General features: G+C 36.2%; 1 protein-coding gene across 26 annotated transcripts in view; it reads left to right on the top strand.

The window, feature by feature from the left end:
- The window catches only part of OSBPL8 (oxysterol binding protein like 8), a 191,912-nt gene that overhangs the window by 156,816 nt on the left and 22,600 nt on the right, over positions 1-12,496 (top strand). For all 26 annotated transcript variants that reach the window (XM_070507289.1, XM_070507283.1, XM_070507285.1 and 23 more), the window contains 3 exons: positions 6,754-6,852; positions 9,151-9,248; positions 11,526-11,615. In XM_070507289.1, the coding sequence (XP_070363390.1) occupies positions 6,754-6,852; positions 9,151-9,248; positions 11,526-11,615 (287 nt within the window). The remainder of the gene's footprint in view (positions 1-6,753; positions 6,853-9,150; positions 9,249-11,525; positions 11,616-12,496) is intronic.

The following is a 12,496-nucleotide window of genomic DNA, read 5'->3' on the forward strand; positions in this document are numbered from 1 at the left end:
CAGTCTTGACTTACTAAATCAAAATTGCCGGGCTCAAGAATACATTTTTAAAGTCTCCTGAGGAAATTCTAATGTACACTAAAATTTGAAATGGCTTATGATATAATGTTAAGTGGAAGGTGGAGTATAAATAATATATGCACTGAGTCAACTCTGCTTTTTTTTTTTAAGATTGGCAGCTGAGCTAACAACTGTTGCCAGTCTTCTTTTTTTTTATGTCTGCTTTTGCTTCCCAAATCCCCCCAGTACACAGTTGCATATTTTTAGTTGTAGGTCCTTCTAGTTGTGGCGTATGGGACACCGCCTCAGCATGGCCTGATGAGCAGTGCCCTGTCTGTGCCCAGGATCCGAACGGGTGAAACCCTGGGCCGCCGAAGTGGAGCACGCAGACTTAACCACTTGGCCACAGGGCTGGCCCCTCAGCTCTGCTTTAAAACATGCATACATTCATGCATAGGGAAAAAAGATGCAAGGAATTATGTTAAGATTTTATGATTACCCTGGATGATGGAATTATGGGTAATTGTTTTGGGTTTTTCAACTTTTCCATGACGAGCAAGCATTTCCTTTAAAATAAGGGAAAATTCAGTTATTTTAAGATCCATTATGGTTATGAATACTATATAATACAAGAGAAATGATTTTATGATATACTAATACACGTAAAAAGTTGGATACAAACAATCTGCAGTTTCACTGAATTAAGAATGTATGTGGACAATAATGATTGAATAAGGTCCTCCTAGACCAATCCTTCTCCTCTAGGCATCTGGCCGTAATACAAAAAACAGCTTCCTGAAGACACTGAAGAGAGAGCAGTTGTGGGCGAATTCTGCAGGAAGTCCACACTCGTAGAACAGGAATGAAAAAGAATAAATCCCTGTTTTCAGGGCTTTAAGCCTCAGGTCAGGTGCAGTTAGCAGGTGCACTGGTGGAAACATTGCAGTCTTTCTGGCCTGGGGAACCAGATGCTAAATTAAGAGAAAGCATGGCCACTGGACAGACAGCGGGGATCTCAAAAGGAAAAGAGCCAGAAAGGGGGAGTCTCAAATTCTCTCTGTCCACTTCTCTGGCTAAATCCAGAACAGAACTGCCACCCAAAAACAAAGTTTGTAATTCAAGTCCAACCAAATAATTGCCTGCTAAAACAAAGGAACAATTCTCAGTGGAAAAAAATAATAGAATACAGAGTCTCCACAACTTGACATTTATAATGTCTAGGATAAAATCCAAAATTACCTAACTTTAAAGACCCAGGAAAACAGACCATATTCTCAAAGGAAAAGAAAATCAACTAAGACCAACCCCAAGATATAGTGTTGGAAGTAGCACACAAGGATTTTAAAGTGGCTATAAGTACCCTTTAGTAAATAGAAGAAAATATGGTCACAGTGAATGAAAAGAAATAGGACAGCTTAGCAGGAAAAGTAGAAATATATTTTAAAAATCAAATAAAAATTCTAGAACTGAAAAATTCAATATTTGAAATTAAAAATTCATGAAATGAACTTTACAGCAGAATGGAATGACAGCGTAAGTGACCTTGTAAATAGAGCAATAGAAATTATCCAATGTGGAAAGGACAGAGAAAAATTATTTTTAAAAATGAATAGAGCCTCAGATCTCTTATATCACATGTTCTAATACATGGGTTATTGGAGTCCCAGAAAGAGAGAGAAAATGAAACAGGAAAAAAGTGAGTTTAAAAAGTGATGGCTAAAAGTTCTCCAAATTTAATGAAAGGTATTATATTATATATTCAAGATGCCCAAAGAACACACCAAGCAGCATAAACATTAAGATGCTAAGCTATGACACAACATAGTCAAACTATTGAAAGCCAAACATCAAAGGGAAATCTTGAAAACTTAAGAGAAAGCAATCTAATACATTTGGGGAAACAATGATTCTGCAATGACCCACTTCTTATTAGAATCTATGAACAACTCAAGAAAGTAGAACATCTCTGCAGTGTTGAAAGAAAATAGCTGTCAACCCAGAATTCTATATCCAGTGAAAATATTCTTCAAGACTGTAGACATTATCAGATAAAATAAAACTAAAAGAATTTGTTGCCAGAAGACTCATACTACAAGGAAAGCTAGATAAAGTTCTTTAGGCCAAAGATAAAGGGGACCAGATAGAAACTCAGATCCTTAAAATGGACAGATTGTCAGAAATGGTAAATATCTGGTAAATACAAAGACATTTTTTTCTTGTTTTTTCCTCTCGGTTTGTTTACAATACATATTACTGTTCAAAACAAAAATTTCAACATTGTCTTGTGAGTTTTATAACATATACAGATATAGCATATATAACTACAGCATAAAGGCTTAGAGGAGAATGGACCTACAAGTTACAAAGTTTCTACATTTTATACAAGTGGAATAATTTAACTGTAAGTGGACTGTGGAATTTTAAAGATAAATGTTTGTGATCCCTAAAGCAGTGGTCCTCAACTTAGGGGCAGTTTTGCCTCCCAGGAGACTTTGACAATGTTCGAAGACATTTTGGTTTTCACAGTTGGTGTATTTGGTAGGTAGAGGCCAGGGAGGCTGCTAAAGATCCTACAATGCTTAGGAGAGCCCACTACAACAAAGAATTGTCTAGCCCAAGATGTCAGGAAAGCTGCTGTCGAGAAACCCTACCTTAGAGCACTTGTGCCACACATGTGCACATTGTGTGCACACATCAAATAATGCCAAGAAGGACAGGTAAAAAGCCAATAAAAATATTGAAATTCTGAAAGAGAAAATTCAGATTATTTTAAAAAGTAGCAGGAAAGCTTGATCAAGGAACAAAACTCAGAACAAATAGAAAATACATAGTAAAACGGCAGACGAAAACTCACTCATTATGATTACATCCATGTTAATAGCCAAAATAATCTAATTTAGAGACAGAGATTGTCAGATTTAATAAAACAGCAAGGGCTAACACACTTTAAATTTAAAGACACAAATAGTTTGACAGTAAATAGATGGAAAATGTTAAAAGCTAAACTATGCAAAGATTAAGTTCAAGTATGATTGTCTATATTAATAGAGTAAACTTTAAGTTACAATGGGTTAACACAAAAAAAGAGAAGCGTTTCATAATGGTAAAAAGTTTAGTATGTTAGACAAGCATAATAATCATAAATGTCTATATGCCTAATCACAGAACTTGAAAATACATGAAGCAAAATAGAATTAATGAGGGAGATATAGACAGTTCCAAAATCATAGTTGTAGATATTAACACTCCTCAGCAAATAATAAGACAACTAGGTGAAATATAAGCAAAGATATATAAGACCTGAAGAACATATCTACCACCTTACCCTAATTGACATTTCTAAAACATCACAGTCAGCAATTACAAAATACACATTATTTTCAAGTACATATATGGTGTTTTTCACTAGTATAGACCATATGTTTGACCATTAAACAACTCTCCATAAATTTCCAAAGACTAAAATCATGAGTTCTGCAACCTCAATGAAATAGAACTAGAAAAAAAGAATAAGATATCAAAGGAAACTCCAAATATTTGGAAATTAAACAACTCACTACTAAATAGTTAATGAGCCAAAGGAGGAATTAGAAAACATTTTGAACTAAATAGTAATGAAAATACAACATATCAAAATTTGTGGGATGCAGCAAAATGGTGCTTAGAGAGAAATTTATAACTTTATAAAAGGAGAGAGATCCAAATCAGTGATCGAACTTTTTACCCTATTATAAAAAAAGCTAATTAAATTCAAAGTAAATAAAAGAAAGGAAATATTGAAGAGCAGATAGTATAGAAAGTAGACAGTCAATACAGAAAAGCAGGGAATCCCAGAGTTTAGACTGATCAAGAAAAAGGAATACAAATTAGGAATAAATGAGTGGAATCATTGCTGATCCTACAGACACTAAAAGGATGATGAAGAAATTTTATAGACAATTTTACGCCAATAAGTTTGATAGCTTAGATGAAATAGGCAAATACCTTGAAAAACACAAATTACCAAAACTGACCCAAGAAGCAACAAGAAATTTTAATAGCCTTAAATCAGTGAAGGAAATTGAATTACTAATTTAAAATCTTTCTTCAAAGATATGCTCCAGGCCCAGATGTCTCGAGTTCTTCTAAACATTTAAGGAAGAAATGCCAATTCTATACAACTTCTTACAGAAAATAGAAGAGGAGGAAACACTTCTCAAGTCATTTTGTGGGGCCAGCATTACCCTAATCCCAAAATCAACATTACACGAAAACTACAGAGCACTCTTTCTCACGAATATACGTGCAAAAATCCTTAAATTATTAGCAAATCAGTATATATAAATGGTAATACACACATATGAGGATATATAAAAAGGATATATATCATGATCAAGTGGGGTTTATCTCAAGACTACAAGGTTGGTATATGATCTGAAAACCAACCAATGTAATTCATGTTAGTAGAAGAAACTGTGTCATTTTAATAGATGCAAAAAAGACATTTCACAAAATTCAACACCTACTCACGATAAAAGCTCTCAACAGACTAGGACTAGATTAAAGTTATGTATGGAAAATATACAGCCAACTTCATACTCTTAAGGTGAAAATTCAATAATTTTTACTTATGATCAGAAACAAGGCAAGAATGTTCATTCTCACAACTTCTGAACAAAATGTTATTAGAGGTCCTAGCTAATGCAGCAGGCAAATTAAAGAAAGAAGCATGCAGGTTAGAAAGGAAGAAGTTAAACCATATACGTACCTGATCTATATAGAAAATCCTCAAGAATATGCAAAAAAATTGACCAAAACTACTAGAATACGTGAAGTTAGTAAGGTTGCAGGATACAAGGTCAAAGCAGAAAAGTCCTTTGTATTTCTATGCAGTAGAAGTGAACCCTTGCAGAATGAAGTTTTTAAAAACACCAATTATAATAGTATCTGAAACATAAAATACTTAGGCATAAATTTAATGAATTTTTTTTTGTTTGTTTGAGGAAGATTAGCCCTGAGCTAACATCTGCCACCAATCTTCTTTTTGCTGAGGAAGACTGGCCCTGAGCTAACATCCGTGCCCATCCTCCTCTACTGTATATGTGGGATGCCTGCCACAGCATGGCTTCCCAAGCAGTGCCATGTCTGCCCCAGCGAACCAGCAAACCCTGGCCACCGAAGCAGAACATGCAAACTTAACCGCTGCACATCTCGCTGGCCCCAAATTTATTTATTAATTAAGACCTGTACACCAAAAACTCCAAAACATTGCTGAGGAAAATTAAGATTTAAGTACATGGAGAGATGCACTATGTTCATATATTAGATTTTTTAATATTGTTAAAATGGCATGAAATGTTGATACAACAACGTGGATAAACCTAAAAAACATTTTGCTAAATGAAAGAAGTTAAACACAATAAACTACATATTCTGTGAAGCCATATATACAAAAATTTTAGAATTGGTAAAACTACAGTGATAGAAACCAGACCAGTGGTTTCCTGGAGCTGGAGGAAACAATTGACTGCCAAAGAGCCAGGGGGAACTTCTTGGCATGATGGAAAGTTCTGTATCTTGATTGTGGTGGTGGTAGTTACATGACTGTACACAATTGCTAAGACTATCAAAATGCACAGTTAAAATGGGTCATGTATGTAAATTATACTTCAATAAAACTGGTGAGGGCAAAGAAAAATACATTTGGGAGAAAGGCTAGAAGAAAATACCATGAAATTTTATCATTTTGCTGGGTTATGCATATTTTTAATTTTTCTAAATTATAGTAGTATTATGTCAATTATAAGTACTTAAAGCTTAAAACTTGACTTTGTTGTTGTTAGTACTGTCAAGTCGATTCGATGTGTAGGCACCCTGTGCACAGCAGTGCGGAACCCTGCCCGGTCTCTCTGCACCTTTGTCTCACCTTCTGCTCTATCAGATACTGCTCTGCTGCTATTCATAGGGCTTTCATGGCCCATTTTTTTGGAAGTGGGTGGCCAGGTCCTTCCTCCTGGTCTGTTTTAGTCTGGAAGCTCTACTGAAACCTGTCCGCCATGGATGACCCTGCTGGTGTGTCAAATACTGGAGGCATAGCTTTCAGCATCACAGCAACTGGCAGCTAGGCCTCAGTGGTGAAAGCACCAAATCTTAAGTACCAGACCACCAGGGCTGGCTAGTGTGACTTACAGATAAAAACATAATGGTTTTATTTAAAAAGTGGAAAAATTAATCTATATAGTGAAAGAGTCAGTATTTTATTGTGTTCTACATGGTTAAGACTTTTCTTGGATAAAGAGCACAGATTAATGGTTACCAGAGGGGAAGGGGGTTGGGAGGTGGGTGAAAGGGACAAAGGAGCACATATGTATGGTGATGGATAAAAATTAGACTACTGGGGGTGAGCACGATGAAGTGTATTCAGGAATTGATAAATAAACAATAATATACACCTGAAATTATGCAATGTTATATACCATTATAATCCCAATAAAATTACTTGGGGGAGAAAAAAGATTTTTCTTAAGAGCCTCATATAAAATAACATATAACAAGCACATTACTCTACCTTTTAAAAGTACTCATTTTGTAAGAATGGGAATATGGATCAAATAATGTTTTGGATATAAGATAAATGTATGTTTGGCACATTAAGATTGAGACATTTTTAGGACATTCCGCTATAGATGTCTGGTTGGTGTCCTAAATATATTTTGTTTGTTTTGAAGTGGTTGACTGAGTTTTGCGAAATTTAATAAACAATATTTATTTCAGGAAACTCATTATCTGCAATATTAGAAGGAGAAGCACGTTTAACTTTCTTGAATAGAGGTGAAGATTATGTAATGACAATGCCATATGCTCATTGTAAAGGTAAATATTTTCCATAATTGACTTAGACATTCCTTAAACCTTCTCTTTAAGTAAATGTATATGGCTGTAGTTTGTTATGTTTTGAGATTGGTGGAGTCAGCTTTTGTTTGAAAGTGTCTTTGGTTTACAGATGCTCAAGATATTGCTGTCATCTGCTGAATATTTCTGTAGTGAATTAATTCACCCACAGTGGGCTTTTTATGACACACTCTAGTTGGAAGAGGCTGATTTATAATAATAGAATTTCATTTGCCTTATGTGCAGGTTTTAAAATTTGATGAAACTGCCCTTATTTAGGAATTTATAAAAGTGATTTTCATTTTCTACACCACTATTCCTTTTTTAACTTTTAATTTACTGCTTTTCATTGTACTGAGTCCTTTAAAAAATTTTCAATCCTCATTTGGCAATTTTTAAAAATTAATGTATTAATACTTTTTCTCATTATTTAGGATACAGATAAAGATATTAAACAATAACTATAATTTTTGACGGGCCAGGCTCCCAGCTGTTCTGTGCCCTTTATGTTTGTAAACTGATCTAGTCACTCCAGCAGCCCTGTAGAGGAGTTAATGTTATCACTGTTTCATGGATGAGGGAAATGAGGCACAAAGAGGTTAATTTGCCTGAGCTCAGCTAGGATGCGACAGTCAAGATCTCTGCAGTCTGCAATCCTGTGCTAGAAAGCATCAGCTTAAACAGTCAGCTTGGTCATTATTACCCTCCCTTCCAACTCATTTCTTAAATATAATTTTTTGGGTGATTATCCTCTATTTTAGGAACTGATTCATGAAAACATTGAAATCATTTCATATGGCCTCATTTCACAGATGAGAAAACTGGAAGGGTTAAGAATTTTATCCAAGGCCAAACCAACTAGTTTTAGTAAGAATGCTGAGACTAAACTCTAAGCTTGTTGACTCCTATCCACTGTACCATGAATCTGCCTAGTACTAAGTACAGGAGTGGCCAACTTGTGGCCTCAGGCTAGATAATTCTCAGAGGTTCATGTATGGTTCATAAAATAGGCATGAAGTGAAATATCTGAAATTATTAATTGAATTGATAAGAAATATGTTTTAAATTTTGTATCATTTGGAATAAATAAAATGATATTTCATGTAGATACTCAGTGCCATCCATACCCAAGGAGCAACAGGAAAATTCTTTTGTAGCAATGTTTTTATTGTGCAGAAAAGCATGAGCATAGAAAACAATGGTTATTTTCTACCCTTGTGTATTTTCTAAGATGTGTTCCCCAAACCACTAGCCTCACAAATTGTTTTACAAAATAACAGTTTCATAGCCAGATAAGTATGAGACACATTACATAGTGTTCCCCTCTTGGAAATTAACCTTCTGTATTTGCATATTAAGGCTACCTCAACAGTTTAGTCCAAGAACAGATACACACACTCACAGCCTGTTTAACTTTCTTAAACTCAGAATTTCCCCAACTGTTTAGCCACAGAAACTATTTTGGGGGGATTTTTAAAGTTTGTCTGTCTTACTTGTACAGTTGATTCTTGTTTGCAGTAGTTATGTTCTATAAGGTCACCACAAACACTGAATTAAGGCACACTGAACCCTTGCTCCCAGGGGAAAATACGAGCTCAGGTTCCTGCGAGCCTCTGGTCACATTTTCATCAACCAACCAATACATAACCTTGTTTCTGTTTAAAGACACCTTGTTTACTATATAGTGTTGATTCATTAACATTTAACTAACAGCCAACAGCACTATAATTCATACCTTAATCAAGCTTTCACACACATATTTTCTCTGCAAGGTACATCACAGCCTTCTGTGCTTGGGCACTTCAGCACTACCTTTGGGGGCCATTTTAAATAGTAAAATCACCAACAAAAAGCACAAAAATGCAAAAAATGTGGCAGTAAATATACTGCAAAAAAGACTTGTTTGCCACATGAGAGATGAAACCAAAACGCAGAGTGTCACTTTGTTTGACCTCAGCTGTCAGTGTGCACATTGGGCAACTCAAACTTTTCCCTGCTCTGTGCATATCCACAAATGACTGCACAAGTACTGTAGATGTTGATTTTGGGATTACTAATATATTTTAGTGAGAATGTCAGTTGGCAGATATGGATCAACTGTTATCTATTTAAATCCTACAGAACCAACTTGATGTGTATATTGTAGATTTTGGGGGTGTAGAACAGAATACCCTTCAATTATTAGTTCCTTCTATATGGAGATTCGATTTTAAAGCTCTGCTTGTTATTAGCCGCTGTCTCTCTTTCTTCAACGTTTTGTCAAAATTGTTTTTCCTTTAGGAATTCTTTATGGCACAATGACACTGGAACTTGGTGGAACAGTCAATATTACATGTCAAAAAACTGGATATAGTGCAGTACTTGAATTCAAACTAAAGGTTAGTAGAGAATGATAGGAGGTATCGCCTATTAAGGAAGAGTTGTGCTATAAATATTGAACAAAGAGCCAGTTCACTTCCTAACTGAAGACTATAAGAACACAGAATTCATGCAAGGGTGGCCCTGGAAGATACAAATCAACACAAAGCAATCATTTTTTGTTTTTCATTTTAATTAATAAAACTCTTGGTATTGGGGCTGGCCTGGTGCTGCAGCGGTTAAGTTTGCACATTCTGCTTCGGCGGCCCAGGGTTCGCCAGTTCAGATCCTAGGTCTGGACATGGCACTGCCTGGCAAGCCATGCTGTGGTAGGCGTCCCACATAGAAAGTGGAGGAAGATGGGCACAGATGTTAGCTCAGGGCAAGTCTTCCTCAGCAAAAAGAGGAGGATTGGCAGCAGTTAGCTCAGGGCTAATGTTCCTCAAAAAAAAATACTGTTGGTATTATATAGGAGATGAGATTTAAGAAGTGAATGGATAGAAATTTTTCAGTAAATTAAACCATTGCTTTACAGAGTACCAAAAAGTATGTATCAGCTTACTGTGTACAGTAAGACAGAGTTGTATTAGTTACTATTTCTGCCTAACAGTTTACTCTAAAACTCACAAGCTTGAAAACAACCATGTTTTGATCCTTCAGTGTTCTTTGGGTCAGAAATTTGGACTGGGCATATTGGGGATGGCTTGTCTCTGCTACGTAATGTCTGGGGTCTCAGCTAGGAAGATTTGCAGGCTACTACTGACTTGACACTTGGGGCCTGGAATCATCTGAAGGCTCATCACTCACCTGTCTGATGCCTGGGTTGGGACTAAAAGACTAGGACTGCTGAGCTGAGCACCTGTATACGTGGCTTTTCCATGTGGCTTGGCTTCCTCACAGCATGGCGGCTTCAAGGTAGTCAGACTTCTTAACTTGGCAGCTCAGGGGTCCAAGTGCAAGTAGCGTCCTTGTGAGCAAGGCAAAAGCTGCATTGCCATCCTTGACCTAGCCTCAGAAGTCAAATTACATCACCACCATCCTCTATTGGTTAAAGAGTTATAAACCTACCCAAATTCAAGGGAAAGGAATGTAGACCCTACTACTCAATGGGAAGATGGCAGGGTCTCATTGAGGAAGAGCATGTGGGCTGGAGAGGGAAGGATAGATATGATTGAGACCATCTTTGGAAAATCCTGTCTCCCCTCAGAGTGAAAGGCAAGTTTAAGACCTTTTCACAGTGTCAGTTGTTGGTGCAAGATAGTACATTGTGTTCAGATAAAAATATTTCTATGAACTATTTGATGTTTATTACTAAAAATTGCTCCTATGTTGATGTCCAGCCGATCAGCAACTTTGCTCGAATAAAAAAGATCTCTTTTAAGTATTATTGGATGCAGTGCTCTTTGTTTGATTTTTTTTTCATCTTAGCAGAGTTTTTACTTGTATGGTCATAATGATATTTGAAAATCATGACTAAAGAGGTCTTAAGTAATTTATGATGCCTTTAAGGATTAGATTGGAGCATCCAAATTTTGTCACTGAGGAGAGACATCAGTAAGGCACTGTAGTAACTCAAAGTCTGTTGCTTCTAATTTTATTTTTTGGAGGGTCCTTTGGGTTGGGTATTGTTCTACTGTTTCGTTTTGAAGGAGGGGTGTTATTTCTTTCAGCAGATGAGTTAGGTCCCTTACGTGTACTGAGTGGCTGTTGCTTAATATATTGTGACGTTGACAGACTACAGTCTTGAGTCAGAAGAGAGTACAGGACCTGAGTCAGTTACATCAGTGTGATCTTTTCAGCATGTTTATTCGGACTTCACATTGTCTGTTTTTACCTATTTTTTCCACAGCAACAAATTCAAATTTCTTTTTTTTTTTTTTTTTAAAGATTGGCCCTGAGCTAACATCTATTGCCAGTCCTTTTTTTTCTTCTTCTCCCCAAAGCCCACCAGTACATAGTTGTATATTCTAGTTGTAGGTCCTTCTAGTTCTGTTATGTGGGACACCGCCTCAGCATGGCCTGATGAGCGGTGCTAGGTCCCCTCACAGGACCCGAACTGGCGAAACCCTGGGCCGCTGAAATGGAGTGTGTGAAATTAGCCACTTGGCCACAGGGCTGGCCCCTCAAATTTCTTTTTATTGAACATTTCTGACTAAAATTGGAGTCAATATTTCACCATTTGTGCCGTCAGCAGCACTGTAACTAAACAATTAACTTTTTCTGTTGTTATTTGTCTATATTATATGTAAATATAACTTAAAAGTAAAATGTCTCTTTAACATTTTCTTTCTTGAAAGCCATTTCTAGGTAGTAGTGACTGTGTTAATCAAATATCAGGGAAACTTAAATTGGGGAAAGAAGTCCTAGCTACTTTGGAAGGCCATTGGGTAAGTGTTTTTATATTTCAGCTTTACAAAAGAATTTTATTCTGTGGGAAAAAATTAACAATAATTTCATAAGCTCACTTGTTTCATTGCTTAAAGCATCACTATTCAACATAAGCTTCAGCTTAACAAATATTTTGGTGTTGATCTGTTATCAGCAATGTTTAGTTTTATGTAATATTTTATCTTTCCAAAACTCGAAATCAATAAAAATAACTAGCTCTTATATATCACCTACTATGTGGTGCATTGTTTAAAAATGTTCCTCATATTAACTCATTTAGTATTTAATACAATAACCCTATGAGGTGGGTACTGTTATTGTCCCCATTTTACAAAGGAGGACACTGCGGCACCAAGAGTTTAAATAATTTGCTCAAAGTAAGAGGTGGAGCAAGAATCCCAGGCAGGCACTCTGGCTCGAGGGCTGTGCTTGCACGCACAGCAGTGTACTGCCTCTCACCTGGAGGGAAGAGGCATTTCCAGTTAGAGGTATACTTCCTTCTGAGGAGCGTGGAAAGGAAAATAGTGGTATATGAGAGCAATGGCTTTTATTTACTTCTCTGCCGACCTGAGTTCACATGTATGTAATTTTGTGAAGAGGAGGTTAAATGAATAAAAAGGATCCTATCAGGCGACTGCCTTGACGTACTCTGACTGTGAACACCGACTGTATGCTGTTTTCTGCATTATAATAAGCAGAAAATGATGAGAAATATAATAAGAAAATGAAACTTGATCTAGAAATTCAACGAAGAGGCCACATATGCTCTGTAATTTTACTTCTATCTGAATAGCATTTGGGAAAAAGATAAAAAGTCTTTTTTAAAAAATGAAATTTCTAAGATTGTGCTCAGATTTACAATGCTAAGAAAGGCTCTGTC

Source organism: Equus asinus, chromosome 4, assembly GCF_041296235.1.
Source record: "Equus asinus isolate D_3611 breed Donkey chromosome 4, EquAss-T2T_v2, whole genome shotgun sequence".
NCBI lineage: Eukaryota > Metazoa > Chordata > Mammalia > Perissodactyla > Equidae > Equus > Equus asinus.